Consider the following 27,380-nt stretch of genomic DNA (forward strand, 5'->3'; position numbering starts at 1 on the left):
TTGTAATATGCTTTTCGTTTATGGCAATGATAAGAAACTTCAGAATATTTAACATATTTTAACTGCTTAAATTATCTGCATTAGTTGTCGAGATACTTGACAAAATATCGTTTGAAGGATGCAACAAGTATCGGAAACAAAATACAAGTGATACGGAATACATATGTGATTGAATGCGAGGGGAAATGGAAATGAAGACGTCTTAGAAAATACAGAGCAGTCGGAAAAGCAAAAGTATGTCTAAAAGTAAAAGATTTTCGATTAAACTAATTTTTAGTTTTCTAATTTGTTTCGTACGTTGAAAGGAACTGATGCGGGAAAAATGGCGGAGTTCTATCGGATAGTAATCTCTGAGAGAGTACTTTGGTAACTATCGGAAAGTCGAAATTCTTAAAGTCGATCTCCGGCGGACACGCAATGCGAGGATATAGTAATAAAAACTTTCAAATGGACATGCACCCTAACATATTCGTCAGAGTTGAATATTCCTTTAAAAATTCGTCATATTTTCTAAACTCATAACTCTTACAATTTTGTAAATAATAATATACAAAAAATCGCAAATGCCGTTTAAACCTATGTAAACGAGTCTGCGAAGATTTATAATGTAATGGACCGTTTATTTTGAAAGTGGTGCAAGTCCATTTTCTGCACTTCCGAAAAATTAAAGGTGCTAACCTTTATACATATTGGGTGATTCAGAAACATAAATAAATTACATAAATTTCTTTTAAACGAATATAGCTAAAGTAACATATGTATATTTGCAGGCTATAAACAGAATCGCGCCATTTTCATAATTATTTAATTGTAGAAGTCAGTTACTTTCAATTATGAAAACTAAATATTATTTGAAAAATATTTTTTATTGATCTAATTTTGTCTATAAATGGTAATAAGTGGAAATGAAATAGGAGTAGTATTGTTATATGGTTTCATATCGTTTTATAAATTCAGTTTTCGTACGCTGCACTAGGGTATTTCTTATTTTCTCTTCTGTGACCCTAAGCCCGCTTCTGAAAACCATTCCGAAAACAGGGGATCTCTTTCATTAAGATAACAGAAGCCCCATTTTTTGTTTTCAACACCACTATGCCTAGTAACGCAATAATTCTGGCTGCCAGAATTATACATATACTAGCAAACCTGGCGAACTCCGTTTCGCCACCAGATGGCTTCGTTTTTTGTAACATTTCGTTTGGGGATTAAAAGATGAAGAAAAGTTATTTTTTTTGTTTTATAAACCATATTGGTTTGTAGTACATGCTATGTATCAGAGATGGCGCTGTATGTGAAAAATGATTTTCCCTGTTTTCCTGCTTTTCTGTTGAAATTTTTCCAGAATTTTGGTTGCTATAAACCTCACGGAGCCCGAGACCTTTCCTACGAATGCAAAACCGTGGAAATCGGTTCGTGCGTTCTGGAGTTATAGCGTCAGGAAGGAAAACTCGACTTATTTTTATATAATAGATAATATGTTAAATTTATTACATGTAATACGTATATTTTATTAATTACAATACGTTATTTATATACATGCGATTTAACATTGCAAAATTAATGTATACTCCTGTTCCCACTTTCACTTTTCAAACTATGATCCGTTTTCATTGTGTTCCCTCGTAAATAATGCACCTTCTTTCGTGGACAGTTTAAAACAATAAGTACATAGAACTCGCTTAAATCTTGTTTACTTATCAGTACGTGCAATCATAAATAAGAATATTCGGTCGGTAATTGCATTAAAAGATCACAAGTGTTGATCAAATTTCGCTGTAATTGCGAACGTTTAAAGTAAACGGGAGAATATAATCAGCATGTCGCGTGAGTTTAATTAAACTGACAACAGCTATTAACACAGTACCGAGATATACGAAGGAATTACCAGTTTAACCTCTTGCACTGCACTCATTTTGTTCGCAATTGCGTCGACTAGTACTTCGTAATTTTCCTAACATGACCTTGACAATTTTTATAGTTACTATATCTTCGTCTTATATTTCATAACGGAGGAATCAAATTTTGTTTCGATTCAGAAGAAATGTATAAGATTCATATTTAGTGTACGAAGATTATTTATTGAGAGCTTCGTCACGAGTCTTACAAATTGTTGCAATGTAAATGATTTATTTTTCGAACGACTATTAATAGGCAAATGCCAAACGTTTCATATTATTTTTAACATATATAAATTTTTATGAGAATGTCTAATGCTCTTTATATTGATTACTACATATTACTTTCCATACAATTTTTATCAAAAACTATAATACGCATTAATCGATAAAAAAAACATTTAAAAAGCGCCAATAAAGTTTTTTTTACGAAATGAAAAACTTGTAAAATTGTATTATAAAAGTATCAGCGTTCATTTAATTTTCGGCCCGTTTTCAATGCAATGTAATAACTTCTGTCAATATTTTAGACAATGATTGTATGAACGACGTCCTGCAACGATTATGACTATCGAAATTATATTTTATGTTATAACTAACGAAAGGTAAACGCCCTAAAGTAATTGGACTGTAAAGAGTTAACTTTTTCTCAAACAATTCTTTCAATTGTTTGATTATGGAACTGGCTACGACGAAATAAAAAGATAAAATAGACGTCCTTGTTTTCCAGGTTACTAGATCCGAGTACAAACTGCGCCAATACGCCTCCTAACTGCCAGTGTTTCAATTATCAACGAGCGGGCCAGAAGAAGTTCCTTTCCGTTCCGCTACTGTCTTCCTTAATCGTACGCCTTCGTGTATTAAACCACATTTGGCCAGACTCACCGAGTCGAGTGTAACGAACTTTCCTTATCTCGTTCACCCCTCACCGGACTTTCCTATCTCTCTTTTTCTTGCCGCGACATCTACCACGCCTGAATCCTACTCGCCGATAATACGAAATCGCATCCTCTGCGTCCCACGCGCCGCCTTGAAGGACCATTTATGCGAGGATGCACGAAAACATCTGCGAAATTTTTATACGGGTGATTTTTCACCGCTGCGGCTTCGAATATTTTAAGCACGGGATTCACTTATTTGCCGCATTTTTCTGAGTATAACCTTGACACTCTTACGGAGGTATGCAACTGTGATTCGATCTTACGGGCGCTTGGGACTCGTATCTTCTAAACAAATTCATTTTTTACCTAAGTATTTTAGCAATTTTTTAAAGAGAATGCAAAGACGAAGTGACTTGTGAAAAAATAATATATATAATTATGTTAACAAAATTGCAATGTTATTGTTTCTTTGATGAGTAAAATAATTGCATTGACCATATACAGGGTGCCCCGGAAATCGTAGTACAACCAGGCAGAGGGTGATTCTACATCAAAAAAGATGAAAATATTTTGTTATAATTTTTTTTCATCCGGCGCTCCGTTTTCGTGATAATCGACTTCAAAGTTTGTTCAACCTAGTAAACCATTAAATACAATTATTATTATTATTATTATATATTATATATATTTTTTTATATTGGCTGTTAATTCAGCTGATTGTTGATATCCTATCACAACTACTAAATTAGTATCATGATGAGATAAATTTTGGGTAATTAGAAATGTTGCTTATATGTATTTTACATTAGTCCAAGTGAAAGTATTAACTCACTGATATGTCAAGAATTGTTGATTTTTGAATTGTTACAATTTTGTAAAAACGAGTCATGCAGTAAGAAACCTGGATCCATTTTAAAACATGAATATTTACTTTTACTATATATATTTTATTTTTTCTTACTTGAAAATTTAGGTTTACTTGAAAATATTACATATTAAATTGAAACAAAGTAAGGAGGTGGGGAAAAGACACTTTCCAAAAACTCTGTGCGTCAATTTGAATTTGTTACAAACCTATTAAAGTCGTTAAAAAGATTTTGGAAATGTTATCTAGGTTTTTCCGACAACAGAAATAGACTTGCAAGCTCGCTTAATTTTATAGTATGATGTCACTGAGAGAATTACATCCATAATTATGTATTGTGAATCTTCTGCATCAGGTTCCGCATTTGTAACTGTTGCTTCCTTATATAACAATGTTTCTAACTGGCTGCCTACTTGTACTTTGATACGTTTTGATAACAAATTGGCAGCCTCTAGGATTTCTTCTTCAATTTTGATTCGCAATTGGTCAATCCCGGTTAATTTAACAGCAGAAACGAGATGCGTGTCTTTTGGCAGATCATGTCCCTTATGAGAATCCTTATCAACAATATCGCATTTGTTTGCTACATTAATTACTAATTTATTGTCATCTATCATAGGTTTTATTGTTTTTTCTATATGTTCAATTTGGGCTTTGATATCAGGATGACTTATATCGTATACGTGAATGATAATGTCCTATAAAAATAAAAGAAGTCAATTGCCAAATTCTTATAAATTTGAAAATAGTTATTAAAATAGTTAACATACTGCATCTATAGCATCTTCGAGGGTAACTTTAAATGGTTGTATTAAAGTCTCTGGTACATCTTGAATAAATCCAATGGTATCGATAAATAGTACTTTTAACTTGTTAGGAAGATAGCCTTGATGAATCGTTGTGTCCAAAGTAGCAAATAATTGGTTCCTAGGTTTCAAAGACGTATCCCCTGTCAACGCTTTTATTAATGATGTCTTTCCAGCATTCGTATATCCAACTACAGCAACACTTGGAAAACCATAACTCTGTCTTTTATTTTTTATCATATTTCTGTGTTCTTTTAACCTTTTAAGTGCATTCCTTAATTTTTTCTCTTTGTTTTCAAGATATTTCTTCCTTGTTTCATCTATATTTATTCTTCCTAATTTAGTAGATGCCAAATCGACCATTTTCTTTCTTATATAAGGAATTTCTGCCAATGCTACTTGCAACATTGCTTCTGGAGACTTTGCATGTTCACGAAATATATGAATGACTATAGAATAGCGATCATAAATGGGCAAAGAGAAAGCACTTTGCAATTCAGAAATTTGTACGAATTTCAGTAAGTTTGTACTAACAAATATTGCTGTTATATTTGGCTTACTTCTGACTTCTTTTTTCAGACTTTCCAGACTTCCACTCCCAACTAATTTTTGTTTCTGCAAAGTTAACAGAGGGACAAGTCTCGTCCCTCCTACAGACCAATTTGGTAACGTATTAACAAGTGCTATTGCTTCTGCTAATTGTAAGTCAGGAGTAGTAATATGTTTCTTGTTAGGGCCCCATTTTATATAAGGCTGTATAACAAATACATTATGTTTACCTACAACTGACCCTAAATAATCTTCAGATATTTTCCTGTAAATATCTTTTTCTTCTTCATTTTCATCATATCCTTCAAAATCCATTGCAGAATCATGTTTCATTCGACGGACAAAGCTTAACGCAATGTTTTCTCTCTTTTTATGTATCAGATTTATTATATTATGATACTGTGGCTTAGTTTGTGCAGTATAAAAAAGTTTCTTAAGATATTGCATTTTCATGTATTTAAAATGAACAATTTTTAGGCTGTTATAGATAACTATTAAATGTTATGAACAATTCAAATACTTTAATTTATTTATATAAGAAAATTGTTTTAAATTTAAATCTATTCGTTGCTTTCAAATATAAATGTATAATATAAATAAAATATCATTACTGTAATATTCAGTCGGAACATAACTTCCTTAACCTTACATAGTCATTTACGTTAAAATAAAATGTGAACGTAAATGTGTATTACAAGTATACAATTTTTGTAACGTTATAACTATTATTATTTACAATAATGGTAGTGACGAAGTATACTTTCACATTCAATAAATATTTATATGAGACGGAACAAACGATTGCATAAATTTCCTAACCAAAATAAACACAACAGCTCCTGTCTTTTTCTAATGTAGGACAAGTTAAAAATATTATAAACCAATTGTGGTCATCACTTCCATGCCGAATATTGTCAACAATAGAACAATTTATTTCACCGAATTATTCATGTTGTCACGCGCGCTACATTTAAGTGCAATCAATACATATGTATAACATGTAACATATATATTCCTGCCACGTGACTAGACACTTTATCACTAGGCTGACAAGTGTCAGTTTTCAGTGTACAAATAATATGTACTGCGAACTAGAACGTCTCGAAATTATTTGATATTAAAGACAAACTGAATCTCGATCACATCCACAAAAAATGGAACAAGGAATATTAACCAAAGTTTTAAATGATTTTCTAACAACGGTTGATGGGGAATTGAGTTTACACAAAGGAGAATATTTTTTGGTAATTTGTATATGTAAACATGCATGTAAAACTGTCATGTAACTCTAGCAGGTATTAATACCAAATTATGTTACATTGTTTACGAAATTTAAACAGATATATAGCATTGTTGACAAACACTGGTGTTATGGAGAGTCTAGAGGCAGAACAGGAAAATTTCCTTCAAGTCATTTGCATAAAGTAGATGTACCGCATCTACGTGACTCAGAATATTTATTTGTCAGTACTGCCCCTTTTCCAGGACAACAGGATGGAGATTTACCTTTTCCTCAAGGTAATTTGTTTCAATGTTTACAATTACAACCTCTGTTACTAGAAAATTAAAGAAGGCGGAACCTCTATAATTCCAAGATTTTAGCTTCTCCCTTCAAATTAGTCACAGATCTTCAACTGAATGATATGTATTCAGAGGTAATGAACTTATTATAATCATGTTTCATGGAACCAGGTGAACTTATTGTTGGAATACAAGATGTTGGATCTGGATGGTATTTAGGACGAATAGATGATAATAATGGTATATTTCCTTTGAGTCATGTTTGGCAACTTGATTTGAAATTATTGAAGGTATGTGTCATAAATAAGAGTTTATATGGTTGTTGATTATATATGAAGAGTTAAAAGACTCGTGAAACAGTAATGTGATGGAAATGACCTTACGAAGAACCAAATAATTGATACTAATAAATCATTTATTACTTTCAGAAAGCTGCAGAAAAACAAAGTATAAGAAAGAGAGCAAGAATAAAAACTAATTTAAAAGCACAGCTTGACGGTGAGCTTGACTTAGTAGAAGGTGAAATGATTACTGTAACGGAAATTCTTGATGATGGCTGGTGCCATGGGATCACAGATATAGGCAAAGAAGGAACATTTCCAGAAGCATTTGTAACTTACATAACTGGTGAGGCTGAGCAATTGGATGCAATGGCTGCAGTAGCATGTAATAGAAGAGAATACCAAAATTTGGAAGATACCGTTACACAGCCTTGTTTAGAAGAACCAGCACCGAATTACTATGACTTATTTCCTCAATACAAGTCAACTGCTTCAAACTTGGAAGAAAGCATGGAGAACAGTAGTAGTTTCAACACACTGGATGTGAGTCCTTATGCTATAACATTATATCCATTTAATGCTCAATTTCCAAATGAACTTAGTTTTGAAGCAGGGGAAGTAGTACATCTTATTAAACATATAGACTCTGAATGGATGGAGGGTACATTGGAGAATCATAAAGGAATTTTTCCTATATCTTATGTTAATATTATAGTAGATTGTACCGACAATCCCAATGATCAAAATTTTTATGAGCAAGATGTAGGTATACACGCGATAGGCGTAGAATACGATGCACTGGAATCTGGTACACAAGCAAACGTAGAATATACTTTTAAAGCTCAAATGGATGGAGACTTGAGTGTCACCGAAGGCGACACAGTTACAGTAATTAATATGGCTAACGCAGATTGGGTGAATGTTAAAAATGTCCACGGAAAAATTGGTTTGTGTCCAAGGGGTTATTTGAGTGCATTACAAACAGAACCTCTAGATATTGAACAGGACATATTAGAAGACTTTGTTGTTGTGAGACATACTGAAGTAACTCCCAAGAAAGCAGAAGAAGAGAAATCAAAAAGACTTTCAGAACCCCATAGACCAGCACCACCCATACCAGCACCTGGCAGTATACCATTACAAAAAAATATCGTAGAAAATAAAGAACCATCATTCGTAAATATTAATCAGGAAATAGATATTGCCACTAATAATAATGTAGACATTGATACGAAAAGAGCAGATCAAAGGCAAAATGTTATATCAGAATTAGTCATCACAGAAAAGGAATATGTTCGTGATTTAAAGTTAACTTATGAAACATTTAACTTATATAATCCAAGTTCATTGGAATCTTTAGGAATTGATGTTCCTACATTATTTGGCAATATTTTTGAAGTAATTCAAGTTGCAGAAGAATTATTAGATATGATATTAAAAGCCATGAAGGGACGTGATGAAGAGCAACAAACAGTTGGCCCTTGTTTCACAAAAATGGCTGAGAAATTGAAAAATGTTTATGTAAAATATTGTGGAAATCATGAAGCAGCATTGGTATTGTTGAAGAAGGTAAGAGTACAGGATAGTAAGCTTGAGAGTACAGGATATATCTATTTTTCATATATTTTAAATGTAAATTTTATATAATTTCAGTATGAAACCAATGGAGAAATAATGACAGTGTTTAACAAAGGCATTGAAACATTACGATACCAAGTAGCTTGCTTTGATATGAGTTCTATTCTTATAAAACCTGTACAAAGAATATTAAAGTATCCTCTTATTTTATATGAATTGGTGAAAGTAAGTATTTCATACAAAGTATCGATCATACGACAAATTCATTATACAGGCTGGTCCACGCCATCAATCTGTGTAAAAAAATATACATTTCTATTTAAAGAAATGATGCAATTGTTAATTACACATGTATCTAAACAAAATTTGAAGATGTAGTGCCCTTTGAACCATTTATCTTTCTCCTTTGGCATTTTTTTCATAAATGCAATAATAACAAAGTTATGATTTGTAACAGTTGCGTGGACCACCCTGTATATCTGGGTGTATGTATAATCGATAGATTTGAAATTTTTTTGAAACACGTAGCTGTTTTTTTCAGTGCACCGATGACAACCATCCAGATAAACACATGGTCGAAGAAGCATGGAAGGGTATGACGGCCGTTGCGAGTCACATTAATGAATATAAACGTCGGAAAGATTTAGTGTCTAAGTATTTAGACAATGAAAATACCTTAATGAGAAAAATGGCGAAACTTAACATGCACTCTGTAGCAAAAATGTCCACTAGACTGAGTACAAGATTATCTGCAAGTTTAGGGTTGACGAATGTTGCTGTTGACCCAGAGTTTGAGGAACTTGAACGACAGTTCAGATCAGTAGAAAAGTGTACATTACAACTGGCTAAAGATGTAGAACAATGTTTTACACATTTAAGCGACGAAGCTATTTCTGGGGAAGTAATATCAGATTTTTTGATCCAATACTATCAAGGAACACCAAACAGTGAAGCGAGAAGACTTAGAGAAATAAGATCAACCATATGGTCGCAATTCATTCAGGAACAGAAAGTTTGTTTAAAACGAAGGGTCCTTGCACCAGCAAATTTTTTAGCAATATTATTAGAGGGACCCGCGGTATTAATAACAAAAAGGCATGACAAGTTACTCGACTATGATGCAGCCATTTCTAAAAGTGATTGGTACAAGGAGTCAAAAATTGTAATTACCTTATGTTCACCTCCTTTTTTTTTTTTTTATACATCTCTACCGCTAAATTAAAACGAAAAGATTTTGTTTCTCTGTTCAATATTAATGTAGGCACAGGATGAACTGTCGACAGCTAAAATTAATTATGAAGCTTTAACGCAACAGTTATTGGAAGAATTACCGATTGTGATTGATGCAGCAACAAAAATACTCGTAAACTGTATTAGCGCGTTTGCTCAATCTAGGAAGCTTCTATGTGGCAAAATCACCAAGCGTTATTTATCTCTATGCGAGGTACTATAACATACAGCATAATCAATATTGTAATTATTTATGGGAATTATAGCTATACCAATTTCATTTGCATATATAGAACTCCACTCAACTATCAACTCAAGATATTTTGGAATCATTTTTAGTAAATCATAGTCTATTGTGGAATCAGCTAACACGTTTTGCGTTTGCTGGAACAAATCCAAGAGTCGAAGAAGCGGAGTCCACATGGTGTCCACAAAGCGAACAGCAAAGAAACATGCTGAGAAATAAATATCCCAGTAATAAATTATATGTAGTTACCGACAATGTAGTAAGTACATCATCTTTGGATATGGGAGCAACTCGTGGAACCGTAGTGGCAGTGATAAAAAAACAAGACCCAATGGGTGATGCAAGCCGATGGTTCGTTGATAATGGAGTTGCACAAGGATTTTTACCATCTAAAATATTGCAACTTCAACAATCAACACAGCTTTCACTGTCTAATGAAGCTTGCTCTACCGCGGATAAGCCAATTACAGCATCGACGTCAGATTTAATTTGTATGGATTCTCCTACTAAAGAACAAAAACCATCTCAGTCTCATCTACAAGAATTATTGAATCTAAATATAGAGGAAAAAAAGAAGAAAGAAGACCATTATTATGATAATGTTGAACAAATTCCTCGAGTTCAACAGTATCAGAATTTGAACTACGAGGTATGTACATTGACACAGAGTTTATTTTAATATTATTGTGAAGATGTAATGCATAATTGTAAATTGGAATTTTTTTCCAGTTTTATTATGCAGAATACGATTTTTCTGCTACTATTCCTGGAACATTGCCGATTACTAAGGGGCAAGCACTGAGACTTGTTAGACCTCATGACGAAAAGGGAAACGATGAGTGGTGGCTTATGGAGAATCGTTATGGTAATAAAGGATATGTGCCTAACAATTATTTATGCGATCCATCCACAAAAAAATAATCACAATGCAACCGGCCTTAATATTTATCCATCTATTTATTAATTTATTATATCGATTACCACTATTGGGCTGCAGTCTCGAGTCTTGAAAAATTTTTTTATTCTAACGAGGTTATAATATTCTAAGCATTTATTGAAGGTTGAATATTGGTATACAGAATAATTTTACTTTAAATGTACAAATGTTTTGTTGGTTTCTATTTTATAAAAATATATTATACCGTTTTTTGCTTATAATGCTACTGATGGTCCTGAAAAGAGGAGAAACTGCTGAAATAATGGCATGAGACATCGCTATTGATATTCGAAGGTCTTTTTTTTTTATGACCGAAGGAAGAAAATGCTGTTACGCACGGTGTAACCTATGCGGAGCTCATTCTGTGACAATTTAGGCCCAAGATTGTGTCGAAAGGAATTGCGCCGAACAAGTATACATAAGAACTAGCTATTTAGTGAGTTGCAAATATACCTCTCGGAGTTCGTCATCGGGTATGCAACTACTTTCTAACATAGTCAAGGCAATATTTTGTAATCATGGTCTTCCTACCGCTCTCAGGACGGGGATGGTCCTCTTTATTCTTCGGACACATATCGTTGACTCTTTTTGTGGTGTCAACCCCGTGTCTATACTTTACAAATTGCCAGATTCGTTAAATATACCGTTAAACTCCTGTCGTAATTCATTGTATCATAGTTGGAACGCTACAATCCATTTTCTCACCTTTGTAATCTGATGGAATTGGGTAATTTTCTATACAATCTAGATCCAGAAACGACAGCAATTTCCTTAAACAATCAGTTTGGTTTTAGGCTGCGGATAAAAAATTCAACTGAATATGTTGAAATTGTTTCATATAGTTTTTTTTTTAAATCTTTTCTGCCGATCAATTGTTCACTAATTTTAATCTTTAATTCTCTGAAACTTTAAGTTTGAGAGAATCTTTTCAGCTTTGTGTTTTAGTTTTTTAAAAGTAAAAATCGTATAAAATTGTGGAATTATTCGTTGCTTTTATAAACCTTTCTCGTATAGTGGAATATTTATTACTGGCCGTTAAAAGAATCTTGTAGACTAGAAATAAACTGGCGACTATTATTTAAAATGTAGTGTACAAATTTCAGAAAATTTTAATAACTGTAGGAATGATCGCTGTTTCAAGACGTTCGTAAATACATCGAACTGTGTAGTCAAAAGTCCTACGACGTAACAGTACAGTTGAATATAGTGCTGAGTGTTTCACATGGAGCACCAGGCGGATAAATGCGCGAAAAGAGTCAGATTGCATGGTGTAGTAAAACGGGCTGGGCTTCTCCGTGTGGATATTTGTGCACACACCCAATATGTCTCGTTTTCTCTCTCTCTCTCTCATATCTCATTCTCTTTCTAAAGCAACTGTGTGGGTTGGATGTGTATTAAAAGGGTGGAGATGAAAACGTTAGAAAAGAGGAAGCCGAAATGGTTAACATAAATACAGTAATCTCTTTAATTCAGAGAATGCACTGAATTTCTACGCTCTGATTAACTGAACAGTGCTGCCCTCATAGTGAATGACAAAGCAAAATGGAAATAAAACGAAGTTGTGAAACGAGACTCAGCGACATCAATGTACATATGTAGTTCGTTTCACTTTATCAGGCTTGCGGTTTCACTTCATCAAAAACGCGCGGAGTGATATTATATTTTTTATTTTTGTCGACTATATTTGCCAGCGAATATACAAACGATGCTCACATCCACATTGAAATATGTTTTAAATAACTAACATGGTAGCGCGAGAAAATAAATGAATATTGTAAGTGAATAGTGAAAACTTCATATTTTTTTTTTTGTGAAAGATGAAATACGATTTCATTTTAATTTTATAAAAGCCATTTGTTAGGTTGCGGATGTGTAAGCCTAACAGGATGGAAAGAGGGGGGAGGGGGGGTATTTATCGGCGACGCGAATAATAAGCAAGTCAATTTTACTTCTTGTTTATAATTTTTGTTATTATTGTAGACATTTAGAGCTGCGACATCGACTAAAACGTATGTTACCTTCCCCTAACTGACTTCAACTTTCCCTTCAATTTAAATTGTCAACTTTCTCCTAAATTCAAATTTTTAATTTACCCCCAAATTTCAATCATTCAATCAATTTTTACCGCACCTAACAAAATTTTATCTTCAGTTTCTTTTTGTATTTACCATTTTGAACAAACGACAAGCAGTAAACGACGAACGATGAGCAGCAACCGGCGAGTTGCTGACGACGAGTGCTGAGCGGCAAATCCACGTTCGAATATCCCCTCAGAGAAAATTATAAAAGATCAGAAATTATTACTCAAGAAGAGTATTCACTCCCTTATACAGTCAGTCCTATAATACATTCTTTTTCACTGTGGCGCGCTTTGAAAATTGGAAAGCTGGATAAGCGAGGAGCGGGGAAAAAAGAGAGGGGAGACTGTTTCGTCCCGGCCCGCTAGGGGGGGACGCGTCAGTAAGGTGTTCTAGCGGGCTGTTCTAACGTCTCTGCCTCGGCTGTAGTCGACAGGGCGGGCAGTCTACTGCAAAGTAGTGAGACAAAGCCGGTTCTAATTCATGGTGCAGTGTGTGTTTAGAGCGTGCGTGATCCGGCTCAAAGGATCACTGTTTAGAGCGAAGGATGATTTCTTGCTGGTTCAAAGAACACACTCTGATATTGAAAGTATTTTGCTTTATTTTAATAAACAATTAACACTTATCTCAAGGCCGTCACAATGGCCGTACGGAGGTTCTGAGAGTCTGGCGAGTCCCTGCTACTCTTCGTTTCTGAGCGTCGTCGGGTATCTCTTTGGTTTCTATCGTGTTTCGTTGTTGTACTCTCTTAATTGACTTTGTCCGAGTCGGAGACGGTCGCGAGCTCGGAGCTCGCGCTGGAAGCGATGCCACAGACTATGTACTGCCCCGCGAAAGTACTGCCACTGTAGCCGAGGCAGAGACGTTCCGCCTTGCAAAGCTCGCCATTTTTTGTGAAGCTCGCCATGGTGGTTTTTGGTAGATGTGAAAAGAAAATACTACACTCTACAGCGAGCTAGTGATCTACGGCGGGCAGATTTCCTCAACGTTATTAGTGTTATGTGTCAACCGCATCGAACAATATTGTTTAACGGCTTGCAAACTGCTAGCTTTATATTCAGATTTTGATCCTGTTAAAGGCAAACTGTTGAGATTCGTGCGCGCTTTTGTGTGCGTGTGTGTGTGTTTGCGCGCGTGTGTAAATGGTTAACGAGAACAAATGTATAACGAGTTGATAGGCGTTACAAATGAAAGGATGTAGTGCGTTTATAAAACTCAATCGAACTTTATTAATGTATGGTACAGTGATGTCGCATGCTTTCGGTTACTGCAAGATTTTTCTTTTCGGAACGGGAGTCGCCATTGCGCGTTTCTCGAGGCGCGGTGGCCTTTTCTGTCTTCACAGCAGGATTCGGCCCCCGTGAAATGATGCCGCGGCCTGTCGGTGGAGTTCCCCTAAGATAGAGTAGTAGACCGATAGTTTCCACCGACTCTCCTCCCTCTTCTTTTCGAAGAGCAGCCGTCGGGCATAGCCCACGACGGCCCCCCAATGCCGTATACTTCGCAGCATCGCCCCCCCCCCCCCCCCCCCCCCCCCGTCCCCCGCCCGCCCCCCCCCCCCCCCCCCACGATGTTCTTGGGAGTGACGGTACCGACATCCTGCTAGAAAGCGTTTCGCGCCTCGATACAGTGCGAGCAGGCGAAGGAGGTGTGCTCGGCGCTGTCCCTCTCATAACCTGACATAGTAGTCGATCTCGCCGTGAGGTCAGCCGACCCAAGCGGCTAGGCTAGGAATCAGCCTTGCCGTCCAGCCCCCCCCCCCCCCCAAGGGTCTCTTCTTGGCAGCTCTGCTGCCAGGAGTGGAGGTCATCTCGACGAGCCACCCTCCTCACTTCCGCTCCATTCTTACCGGCCTGCCTCGCCTCGTAGACCCGCTTACGTTCTAGAGGGTGGTACTAGCGGGTGGTAATTTTCTCTACTCAGTTTTGACGGGGGGGAGAAAGGTGTTACCCTGATTGCTTTGTTGGGCTGCGCTGGCCGTTCAATCGGGTAGCGATACGCGTCCGGCGACATTTCGTCAGCTAGTGCACGTCAAAGTAATAAAGAAGTGAAGAAATAAAGTCATTTCCGTACTTGCAAACGTCAAGGAAGTTTCTTTTCGTCAAATCCTTGGCATCTGCGAGGAGACGGTTCGAATGGTTATTACGTTACGTGTGCCACTACAAATGTAAAAATAAAAAAAAAAAAACATTACATTTATGTATTATATTTTTTTCTGCTTCTTAGAAAGAAAAATATAGTACATTTTGTTAATATACGATTAAAGCACAGATGTTTTATTTATCTAAGATTTATGGGATAAGTAGAGTTCCAACCATTTAACGTATTTTTTATTTCCTTTTCTGTGCAGCTCCTTTTTCCATCAAGTGCGCGTCGGCATATTTCGTAGCAAATATTTCGTGTTCCTAAAATCCGCTGGCGATATGGTTATTCTTCAAATCGGCCAACAGTTATGTGACGGGATTCGTTCGTTTTAATGCAATAATGATCTCGAACACTTGATGATGTGAACTTGCTGATTCGCACGTAGTCACTAGCCTTGAATTTTGCAGAACAAGCGATCTCGATGTGCTGTTCACTGTGGACAATAGATGCTTTGCATTCCTACGATTTACGTTCTCAGATCATATACGAATGGCGCGATGTTTTCGATTATTGGTAGTCTCCGATCAACGTGGGAAGCACGTCGATCCATCGATATGTTCTGCTTAACCCCATGCACTATAACAACGAGTGAGACTCGTGACAAACATTCCTCGCAAGCTCTACTAAATATGAATATTATTCATTTCTCTTAAGTCGAAAAATCAAATTGAATTGTTTTTATTGTCAAAGTCTAGAAATGGAAGTAAATATTATTATTTATTTTTTTATTATCATAATCTTTGCCTATGCGGCTTAGAATTGCTTCCGGTTTACAAATTCTTTGTACTTCTACTTGTATAACTTCTGTTGAGTTTATTATTGGTATTTATTATTAACTAGTGTTACCGTACAGTAACACATACAGTAACACACACACAGTAAAAAGTAAAATGATATATGTTGAAATTTGGACGCTTCTTTCTACAGACACTCCTCAGTCGTTCCCGCAGCACACACGCACGATCACCGGCTTTTTCCGACACACACACCGACAGTCATCTCTTTTCTTCCAGCCACGCTCAGTCATACCAATCTTAATGTTCGAATTACTCATTTGCACTTAACAACTTCTATAATTACAACCATTTACAGGTTTTTACAGCTTAACCTAAAACTTGACACCTAAAAAATCCTGCTTCCATCTCCATTGCACCTTTCTTTGGCATCTGTTCTGTTATTATTATTATTATTATTATTATTATTATTATTATTATTATTATTATTATGTTTGTACTGGATTTTCTTCTTTTTCTTTTCCGCACTCTCGTTCCTCGTTCCGCCTGCTCTCTCTCTCCCTCTCTCTCTCCAAGTCGCCTCTCCTCCTCTCTTCTACTATCTTTTTCAATTCCGCTAGCTCCCCTCGTTCCTCTCTCCAACATTTTCTTCATGCTAATTCCTCCCCTCCTGGCCCACTGGTTAGAGTGTGCGTAATCCGGCTCGAAGGATCACTGGTTTGGTACCTGTCCCCATGATAGCCCCGACCTGACGAACAGCCAGTTCGGCTTCCAAGGGGGAAGGTCGACGATAGACGCGATCGAGAGCGTCAAGTCCCTCTCAGAGGGAGCCGTGGCACGGGGCGAGGTGTGCTTGGCGGTATCGTTAGATATCGTCAATGCCTTTAACACCCTGCCCTGGTCCGCCATTATGGAGGCACTTGTGGTCCACTGGGTGACGCCTTATCTAAGGGCGGTGATCGGGGTCTAACTGCGGGCAGGTGCATTGAGTACCCTGGCCTGTACGAGTGGACACGGAGGGGAGTTGAGCGCGGGGTCCCACAGAGGTCCGTTGCGAAGCGACGGTGGCATGTCACCACTGCGACGATGCGGTGAACTCGCCGCAGCACACGCTGGAGGTGTGCCCCCCTGCCTTTTTAGCGCTGCGCCGAGTCCTAATACAGAAGATTGGGCACGATCTCTCGCGCTCCTCGGCATAATTGTGGCAATGCTGGGGGGAGCAAGAGGAAGTGGAAGGCGGTGGTTTCCTTCTGGAAGGTCATCTGCAGGTCATCTCAGGTCATCAGCAGGAGGAGGCCGCCAGGCGGCGTCGGGAACGGTGCATCGCCGACGCTGCCAGTCGTAGCCTGGGGAGCTTCCCCAGGCACCCAATGGCCCTGCATAGGAGTGTGCGCAGGGCGAGGAGGAGGTGGTAATGGCGGGCGCGTTTATCCCGCCGCCCGCCAACGAGGTGTGTCCCCTTTGTCCGGAACCCCTTTGGCGGGGTGTCTGGGCATTACAAATAAGGCCGTCGAGATCTGAGCGTTGGGGGGTGAAATTTAAATGGGGCGAGGGCGTAGACCCCCCCTCCCCTGGGACGCAGCCGACCATTACAAAGGTGCCCGGTCAATACGAGAAGGAGCCACGGTAGTGTTCTTAGAGAGTTCCCGTCCGAAGGTCGCCGTGGGTGTTTTAGTGGGTCGAAACCTACACTGGCCCCTCCTCAACGCCCCCCGAGTTACGGGGGCGCCCGACATGCAGTTTTCCCCCCGCGTATAAAAAAAGAAGGAAAAAAGCTCTCTCTCTCTCTCTCTCTCTCTCTCACGGAATATCGTAATGCCCCCAAGGAAGGGTGTCTATCAAATTTTTGCAAATATAGCGTTTATCGTCCTTCCAATCCAATGCTATTTTCGCCTGCGATTCCGTATACACTTCGTGCTTTCTGGACCTTATTGATTTATTGATTACTGTTTTTTTTTCATCCTCGTAAAGACATTTCAGATAATCGTCAAAATTTATACATTTAGCCGTCACGTTTTTATTAATCCCTTTAATTTTTTTTTCCTCATCTTCGCCTTGCACCCGAATCGCATACATTTTCGCGCGGAGACCAACGAACTCTGTAATAATTTTGCCTCCTTTCTCGTCTTTCATCAATCCGACGACTTTTTTGTTTGCAATCGGAACACCGTACACGTTGTTTTCGTCGTAATTGCTAGTGTCGTATCTGTCAATGTCACGTTTTATCGTCTCGTACACGTCGTCGCAATCGATCTGGTAGATCAAACTGTCCGTGTCAGTGTACAAAATCTTGCATCTCGTTTGAAAATTTGACTTCATGTAACTGTAATGGAAATCATACAAGTGAAATTTCGACAAATCTAATATGGACATTCCTATATAAATGGGTTTATCAAACATAACGGACATTCGATTCAATTCAATCGCGACGAAATCCTCTGAAAACACAACATGACTGTGGTAATTTGGTCGGGCTATTAGATTCTCTGCACCGTATCGACCGTCCCATTGCGAGACCAATTTTACGTCTCTGCGATTTCGCACGTTCTCCATCGTCTTTCCGTAAACCGCGTTGTTCATCAGTTTGAACAGATTTTTTGAAAACTCGGTGGTCGAGCTGGCGCGCAATCTCGTGTTTAGTTCTATGTAACGCGATAGCCAGCGCGATTGCTCGAACTGGAGAATGCGATGGATTTTCTTCAATTTCAAATTATACGCCAAACATTGCTGAAGGTATCGGTAATGGATAACGTATCGCTCCTTGGCGCGAAATGTCGCTAGCAATTTCTTTTGAGACAATTTCGTCCCAGCATCGTGATCCGGACAAAACGGAAGATCCGCGTGAGAATCGTGAATTTCCTGAGGATATTCTAAATCTACCTCTAAAATGTATCCGATGGAGCTGTCGATCGGCACGGAACCGACGTCGAAAGTGTCCGTATCGTCGACCCATCGAAAACCACTGTGCGGCAAAGGCTGCGACATGGCCCAACCGTACAAATTATTAACATCGAAATACATTAGATACGTGGATGGCTTTTTTTCATCGTAATTCTGCATGTACTTGTTATTCGCGCTCGCGTGACGATGCGAACATTGACTCAAACCGCCCCGTATTCCTCGCTCCACGAACAGCAGCATGTCCACGTCGGTCAGCAATTCCAACTCGACTTTCGTCATCTTCAGCATCGCGTCCCACGTAAAACTCGGCAATGTGACATAATGCGCCGGATCGAGTTTATAATTCTCGAGGGAATCTTTGCGAAACTTTTCGAACACGTCCGCCAACAACAATATGTCCAATTTTAAATACAAGTCGCTGTACTGCCCCAACGTTTGAATACCGAAACGCGAACAAACTCTGCGCGCATGATGGTAGTCGGCGTCGGATATCTCGCTGTCGTGTAACTTGTTGTAAAATTCTTCACGCGGCAGTAAACAAGTATCGCTCAATTTATCGTAAGACGTCACGTAATCGTACGGGAAAATGGCTTTTCGGGTTACAAGATCGAAATCGTCGTCGGAAAGATGACTGTAATGGCTCCTCACGATATGCAAATCCCTCTTGTCCAGATACGACGACAACTTGTCCAGACTCGAATTTAAGAATTTTGTCGAATCGATGAATCGAAACTTTATACATTTATTCCATTTATCCACGTTCTCTGTAAAAGAAATCGTGAAAGAAATGTACCTCTCTTTCGTCAATGGTATCACATTTATATTGTTCTTGGCCTCTTTTGTCAATTTTTCGATGATAAAATGCGCGTCGTAGCCGGACAAATTGTGAAATATCACCGGTATCACGTACGAAGATCGATAGTTCAAATTACAATCCTTGTGTGCCGGACCCCGATACACGCCCGTAAAATGACAATGATCGCGCACTCTTTCGTCGTCAACACCGAATGGTTTTTCGCACACGTGACAGTGCGTGGCAGTATGGAAATTCGAAGTTTGAGTGTCAGTCAGTGGAGTCATTTCTTTCTCTTGATCGAACTCCAACTGCAATTTAGAGCTCAGCTCTTTCAACTGTATTACGAACCATGAGCCACAATCTTCTTCATCGCGATAAGCAGAATACTTGCACAACGAGCTGTCGTAACGACAGTGAACGTAATAGCCTACGCTGAAGGGACGGTGACGTTGATATTTGCCATAAGCTTCATCAGAACCTTCGAGCTTTTCCAGCAGGCACTCCAAGTCGGCGTAGATAACAAACGGTGCCTGTTCCTTGTACGCGTAATGCTTGAATCTCAGCCACTTGTTGTCTTTCGTCGGAAGTTTCAAAGCACATTTGTTTATTTCACCGCAGTCGACGCTATGAGTATCCAGTCTTTCTTGCGATGTAAAATATTGCAGACACCTGAAAAAATTGACAGGATTTTACCTTCTGTAGCCGGGGAAGGTCGTAGAAGGGTTGATGGAATGGATTTTGACACAGCATATATGGATTACTGAGGACGGAAGGAGATATATTCAGATTAGCAGGTTACAGGGTGTTACAGGTTTATTCTTTGATCAATTTCCTTGCTAACTTCTATGGCGAGCAACGAAAGCAACTTTGATCAAATGGAATTTCTACTATTGGGTTGTTCAAAAAGTCATTGCGTTTTTTTCTGATAGATGGCTTTGTCCGCGATTATTTATATCTGAACGTGACACGAATGTCAAATGTTCACGCGTGTTTTGTTTTTGATACTTAACCTAAAAAACAAGCAAAAGTTGACACGATTTGGTTGAGTTTTCTACTTACAGTTGTGGTTCGAACATGGAGAATTTTGAAGAGCATATTCGCCATATTTTGATTTATTTCTTTAAAAAAAGGGAAGAAAACAACTGAAGCAATGGAAGAGTTGCGTCAAATTTACGGCAGAGACGTCATTGAAAAAAACGCCAGTGCCAGAACTGGTTCGCCCGATTCCGTGATGGTGATTTTTTCAGTTAAAGATGCTCATCGCTCCGGTAGACCTTCTGAAATTGACGACGATAAAATTAAAGCATTGGTGCAAGCAAACAAGCATTCGACGGTCCGGGGAGCTTGCTACCGCTCTAAAAGTGTCCATTGGAAGTGTTCATGGCGATTTGAAATCGCTTGGCTTCGTAAAGAAGCTCGATGTTTGGATACCGCATGAGTTGAAAGAAATTCACCTGACAAAGCGCATCAACTCATCAAACGCGAAGAAAACGATCCATTCTTGAAGCGTATGGTCACGGGTGATGAAAAATGGATTGTGTACGACAATGTCAGCAGGAAAAGAAGTGGGTGTAGACTGGATGAAGCACCAGGAAGGCAAGCAAAAGCAGACATCCACCAAAAGAAGGTAATGTTGTCAATCTGGTGGGATTGGAAGGGACCAATCTTCTATGAGCTGCTCCCAAAGAATAAAACAATTAATTCCGATGTCTACTGTGAGCAGCTACAGAAATTAAGCGATGCCATTGCACAGAAACGTCCCGAGCTTATCAATCGGAAGAGTGTAGTGTTCCACCACGATAATGCGAGACCACACACAAGTTTGGTCACTCGGCAAAAATTGTTACAGCTTGGTTGGGATGTGCTACCACATCCACCGTATAGTCCAGACCTTGCACCATCAGACTTTCATTTATTTCGCTCCTTGCAAAATTCCTTGAATGGTAAAACGTTTGCGTCTGACGACCTCATTAAACAGCACCTTGACAAGTTCTTCGCAGAAAAAGACAAGAAGTTTTATGAACGCGGTATTATGAAGTTGCCCGAGAGATGGCAGAAGGTCATCGAACAAAACGGCCAATACATCAAAGATTAATTCTCATTACGTATATTAAATAAACGTATTAAAAAAAAAATGAAATGAAAAAAGTGCAATGACTTATTGAACAACCCAATATTATCAGGCGGCCGGCCTTCCTGGCCGTCCTCTCCAACCGTCATGGTCACCGAAGAACCTAAGCAGTTCCTACAACGGGCGGCCGGCCTTCATGGCCGTCCTCTCCCTGACTACCCTGTGAGCGGCCGTGGCTTACCTCGTCCTCTCTCACAGGTGTAGCACCGAATCTGACCAAGATCCCTCTATATATACTACCTCGTTGCTAGCCATGAACCGTTAATAGTAATTTGGTAACTAAGGAGTATGCCGTGTCTCGATGCTTCTAGAAAGTTCGATCGTGGTCAACGGAATTATCAATCGGTCCAGAAATAGCCTCAATGATGATAGTCTTTTGTCTTCTTCTCCTTTCGCCTCGTTCAACTTCTTTTTTTCTGATTAAAAAAGAAAACATGCCAGCTAAGACTTACCGATCGCAAATATACTTCTGATGATCATGCTTGCTGAGTTGCGATGAAACGAGACGGGATAAATTCTTTATCCAAGCAAAATGATTGTGCGAAGTTTCCTCGTCCTGTACGAACAACAAATTTACGTGTCTCTTCCGCACTCTTTCATTCAGATAAAATGGGTTGCAGCTTTCCCCAGTCCATTCGTACACGTTCACAGAAATGTCGTTCGCTTCTTCGAAGTTCCGTATGTCCGCTAACGAAAATGGCAATGCGAATCCCTCGGTGCGGAGCACGCGGCTGTAGTGCGGGTAGCTTGATGATCGATGCCCATTTCTTTTGGCAGGACGGAGACGGGCCACGACCGCCCAAAAGAAACATGCTTCGTCCTCGCTGATCACATTAACGACGGCTCTCTTTAACCGCACTGCTTTAGGCATGGATACCGAACAACCTGCACGCATCGGCTTATACTTATTCATATTCACCATCACATGCAGAATCTTCAATAGGGTCCATCCGCTGCCCGAACCTTGATATTCTTCGATCTGGGCCAAAAGCGCCGGCGTAACATCTTTCTCGTACCAGTTATCTAAATTCGTCAGTCTAAAAAGTTCGAAATTTCGTGTATTGAAGTTTTTTACCGAAACTTGGTCGTGCACCATAAATTCCATCTCCAACACAAAGTTCACTTTCAACGACAAATGCTCGTTCAAGAGTTGGGTAACCTGATCCGTAATCATATTCTTCGCGCAACGCAAGAATTCACACGGAATGACGTGAATGACGTTTATCACTGCACCGGTCAATATGCGATTTTTAAACGCCGACTCGATGATCTTCCAGCGAATGGAGTCTCTCCTCTGTTCGGAGTAGTCGTCGTCAGTACGAATCGACTCCGAGTCCTGCTTCAAGCGCTTTGACATGTTTGCAATAAACTTGCGTTATCTTTCACAGTCAATTTCACTGCACGGATATCACGTTGATCACTTTCCTCACTGACGATACTCATAGAGCATGAGTCACGCGTCGAGACTATACAAGGCTCGATAAGCATAAAAAAAGAAAAGAATGTATAGGACCGACTGCAAGAGAGTGAAAGATTGTTTTAGAGCTAAGAATTCTGCACTTTTATAGATACCCCTGGTACGTCGATTAGCTAATGACGAGGTGGAGAGGGAAGTCAGAAGTCACGTGTCATACAGTCACGCAGATAGCGGAAACACATCGACCAAAGGGGTGACGCAACACATCTGACTGCCTTGTCATACGTAAAAAAGGAAATGCCGATTGATCATCCGATTTTATAGCAAAAATTTATGAATGACCGGTTAATTAACTATAAACAGAAAGCGATAATGGTTGTGATGCTTAATTCAATTTATTAATAGGGTATCACTTCGCCAAGACGGTGGTAGTGAAATAAACTTGTTTCAAGTGAAAAACAGTAAATTCGATTAGAGAAGAAATAAGAAATAAAATTTCGTTGTTAACATCGTTGCTAAATTTTTCTGTTCCCACGGAGGTAATTATATCTAACAACTAAAAGGACAAGACGCGATGTCCGCCCGCCTCGATGATACCTAGAATATCGTCGACGGTGAATCGGTCGCGGACCATTTTGCCACGATTTGACTAAATCGATTTGTATAAATGGAACATACGTAACTCGTAACATCGCTCCGCATTAAATGTTATCACCGCCATTCGTTATCAGTGTTAATTTCAATCAGGCCACCTAAAGGGTGGCTCTGGTGTGCTTCCTCGCCATCTAGGGCATACGCGCACGGAAACCAAGTGTTTCCACCTACGAGATATAAAATCAGCGGTAACACCGCCTGATAAGGTGCCGAGTTGGTCCACTTCGCAGGTCCTGAGCCACAGTCTTAACTCTGGATCGGCGGGAAGGAATCTTTTACTGTATGATGTTCGGCTGCCACTGAGGTGTAGCAACGTAAAAATCAATAATAGGCATGAAGAACCAACACTTCATGCCTCTTTACCTACATCGGTTACAGTGGTGGGTGACTGCACCACGGTCACCCACTGATAGTCTTTCGCTCCTATGTTTTTGCCCTCTTATAGTTATAATAATAACCCAATTCAGGGAGGGCTTACTTGTACATTCGCTATAGACGGTCTGAATCCACTGATAAAACCCAGCTTAATTTCATATCGAATATTAATTTTGGTCCGTTGGTGGCGGGTGTTGAGCACCTCCTCACGCACCAACGGGGCGGTAGGACAAAATATTCCAGCAACAGTGGCGGGTGCAATCACTGCACCTCCACGCACTGCGTTAATGTAGGTAGGAAAATATCGGTATTAAGACTCTATGACTCTTGACGCTGTTGGCGGACAACGAGATTCACGCTAAACTGCCCCACAGCAAATACCGTGCCAGGGCCTTCGTTCGATAATCTTATTGAGGAAGAAAGTTACTGGCCCACACCGCGGGAAGGTGAAGGTTGGACTTTGTGAGCCGCCATTCGTTATCAGACGCTCGCGGTTCCCCGACAGCTGAGAGTCGTGAACCGTTCGCCGCTCATCGTTCGTCGTCGACCGCTCCACGTTCGTCGTCGGCCGCTCCACGTTCAACGTTCGCCGCTCGCCGCGCACTTCCAGTTGACAGTCGTGAGGAGTTCGCCGCTTATCGTCCGCCGTCGCAAGCTCGCCATTCCACGTTCAACGTCAACCGTTCGCCTTGCGCCGTCAGCTGACAATCGTGATAAGTTCGTCGCTCGGCGTTCGTCGTTGTCAGCTGAGAGTCGCGAGCTGTTCGCTGCTCGCCGTGCGCCTTCAGCTGACAGTTTTTATTCTGAACCTGGCCACCTCGAGAGTGGCTCAGGTGTGCGATCTCGAGAAACTAAGGGCATTCGCTCGGAAAATTAGGCTTCAGTCAGCTGGTTCCGCATGTGCAGCAGCAGGAAAAATCGTCCGCGCGCAGCTATCATTTTTTTCATTAATAATTCGTTAACAAAGCAGCGGACTGCATTTCGGCAAAGGAAAAGGTTACTTGAAATGACCTCAGGAACGCCTGCCCCCCCCCCTTTCCCTAACATTTCCCGATGTTTCCATAATTACGGATCACCTTGTATATGAACACCGCGAAGGACGAACTGCTGCGAGTGCAAAAAAAAAATCTAATTTACCGACGACTATATACCGTATGAAAACATTGAACGTTTTCGGTGAAAAGCTCCAATACGCGGAACGTTGCACTTTTTCCAATAGTCGAATTTACGTCAGCGGTATGTGAAAGATGTTACGCACGCACTTTTGGTCTCGATCGAATATCAAGAACGGGACAGGGGATTGTAGTATATCCATAAGTCGAGCAATGGAGCTGAAGAGAGCCGCAGACAATGCGAACAGTAATGACGAAGCATGTTACTTTTGGGTGGTCGTGACCGGCCTCTATCCTACCGATCGAAAACCACATCGATCAGCGACAGAAACGTGCTACCCATCGTGGGATTCCAGTTGCTAACGTCGTTCGAGGACATACGGAAAATCGAAGAAACCAACGAAGTTTTAGACAAGATGTTCCAATGCAAGGAAGAAATCTGAGAAGCGTTATATCGGCCTGCGAAAAAAAAAGAAAAAAAGAAAACGGAAGAAACAGAGGCATTTGGTGTTTGTATCTGATGAGTAATTGATCCCGTAGTAGATAGGCAAAGCCTATTGTATTAGGAATTGTATATTCGCTGGTAAATATAGTCGACAAAAAATAAAAAAAAAATATAATATCACCCCGCGCGTTTCTGATGAAGTGAAACTATCTACTGAAAAGTAGAGAGGCAAAGCCGGTTCTAATTCATGGTGCAGTGTGTGTTTAGAGCGTGCGTGATCCGGCTCGAAGGATCACTGTTTAGAGGGAAGGTTGATTTCTTGCTGGTTCAATGAACACGCTCTGATATTGAAAGTATTTTGCTTTATTTTAATAAACAATTAACACTTATTTTAAGGCCGTCACGATGGCCGTAAGGAGGTTCTGAGAGTCTGGCGAGTCCCTGCTACTCTTCGTTTCTGAGCGTCGTCGGGTATCTCTTTGGTTTCTACCGTGTTTCGTTATTGTACTCTTTTAATTGACTTTGTCCGAGTCGGAGACGGTCGCGAGGTCGGAGCTCGCGCTGGAAGCGATGCCACAGACTACTGCCCCACAAAAGTACTGCCACTGTAGCCGAGGCAGAGACGTTTCGCCTTGCAAAGCCCGCCATGGTGGTTTTTGGTAGGTGTGCTAAAAAAAAAAAAAAACACTGGCCAGCGGGCTAGAGATTTACGGTGGAACAGATCTCCTCAACGTCATTAGTGTTTACGTGTCGACTGTTTTCCTCAGCTCTCTCTCTCTCTCTCTCGGCAAGCAATCGTTCAATTTTGTGCTCCAGAGTTGCCAGTCGACGCTCAATTCGATCGTCGCGGTTCACGACAACAGCATTCAATATGTCCCTATCCACGTTGACAATATTATCATTCGCATACGTCTCGATTACCGTGCCACCGCTACTGGTGGTTGGAATATGTGCATTATCCCCAGGTAGACTCTGCGTAGCGCGCTCCGCATTTTTATCCCGTAGAGCGTATTCTATTATCGCTTCCAACGCTAATTTAATGATATCTTTATAGTCGCGAATCTCACTGGTAACCTTAATTCTCGCGACGAGAATGGAGGCAAACTCGCGGACAGCATGTTTTAGCCAAACAAAAAGCGATCTGCTGCTGCTGCTCATCGTTGTTGCCTCCTTATACATGCAATCGAAACGAAACGTGTTGCGTCGGGTCCGCGTAAGCAATTGCCGCAGATCACTCGAAGGCGCGTGTGTTGAGATGATTGGAGGAATCAACGAGGTTTTGGTAATTAATAACTTATTGAAGGTTTAACGATATTTGAAAATGGGGGGAAATGTTTCGGATGTGAGGGAGCGGATGATAGCTCGATGGGTGGTTACGATGCCTTGTTCTCATTGTTCTTCGTCGTTTTTGGTGTTTGTTCCCTTTGGTTGCTGCTCGTTTGTCACTCCGTCACTGCCGATCACCCTTGTTTCCTTTCTGCGTTACTCTCACTCCTGACTGACTGACTGTTTCTAAACTGTACTGCAAAATGCCTTATATTTATATGCATTTACCTTATTCATATAATGAGATCTGCCCCCCCGTAGATCTCTAGCTCGCTGGGGAGTGTATGATTTTTTTTTCACACCTACCAAAAAAAACCTCCATGGCGAGCTTTGCAAGGGGGAACGTCTCTGCCTCGGCTACAACATAGTAGTTTCCCGGGGCGTGGGGTGGGGAGCGTCGCTGACCGACGGTGGCGTTCCCGCTTGCGGCAGGGCATATCGTAAGTCGCCTGTATCTTGCCGTGGTGGCGTTGATG

The 27,380-nt window shown here is 40.0% G+C and overlaps 3 protein-coding genes across 4 annotated transcripts; 1 reads left to right on the forward strand and 2 right to left on the reverse strand.

The window, feature by feature from the left end:
• Positions 1 to 1,544: 1,544 nt before the first annotated feature.
• LOC144467870 (putative GTP-binding protein 6) lies at positions 1,545 to 5,966 on the reverse strand. 2 transcript variants are annotated; one of them, XM_078176854.1, is made up of 3 exons: positions 4,412 to 5,966; positions 3,851 to 4,339; positions 1,545 to 3,411 (listed from the first exon to the last, which is right to left on the reverse strand). In XM_078176854.1, exons 1-2 carry the CDS (start codon positions 5,447 to 5,449, stop codon positions 3,887 to 3,889), a joined length of 1,491 nt encoding a protein of 496 aa, XP_078032980.1. In that variant the 5' UTR covers positions 5,450 to 5,966; the 3' UTR covers positions 1,545 to 3,411; positions 3,851 to 3,886. The 2 variants fall into 2 exon arrangements, with proteins under 2 accessions (XP_078032980.1, XP_078032979.1); XM_078176853.1 differs by lacking the exon at positions 1,545 to 3,411 and having other exon boundaries at positions 3,421 to 4,339.
• Positions 5,967 to 6,061: 95 nt separating this feature from the next.
• Positions 6,062 to 10,999, forward strand: LOC144467787 (rho guanine nucleotide exchange factor 38). Its single transcript, XM_078176734.1, has 9 exons — positions 6,062 to 6,240; positions 6,337 to 6,514; positions 6,689 to 6,807; positions 6,946 to 8,367; positions 8,452 to 8,601; positions 8,918 to 9,538; positions 9,638 to 9,820; positions 9,900 to 10,502; positions 10,583 to 10,999. Exons 1-9 carry the CDS (start codon positions 6,151 to 6,153, stop codon positions 10,772 to 10,774), a joined length of 3,558 nt encoding a protein of 1,185 aa, XP_078032860.1. The 5' UTR covers positions 6,062 to 6,150; the 3' UTR covers positions 10,775 to 10,999.
• A 5,212-nt stretch (positions 11,000 to 16,211) lies between these two features.
• Positions 16,212 to 23,096, reverse strand: LOC144467773 (uncharacterized). The gene is made up of 2 exons (XM_078176711.1): positions 22,028 to 23,096; positions 16,212 to 20,113 (listed from the first exon to the last, which is right to left on the reverse strand). The coding sequence occupies exons 1-2, from the start codon at positions 22,930 to 22,932 to the stop codon at positions 17,548 to 17,550; spliced, it is 3,471 nt and encodes a 1,156-aa protein (XP_078032837.1). The 5' UTR covers positions 22,933 to 23,096; the 3' UTR covers positions 16,212 to 17,547.
• Between the last annotated feature and the right edge of the window lie 4,284 nt (positions 23,097 to 27,380).

The sequence above is a fragment of the Augochlora pura genome, chromosome 3, assembly GCF_028453695.1.
Source record: "Augochlora pura isolate Apur16 chromosome 3, APUR_v2.2.1, whole genome shotgun sequence".
NCBI classification, from domain to species: Eukaryota; Metazoa; Arthropoda; class Insecta; order Hymenoptera; family Halictidae; genus Augochlora; species Augochlora pura.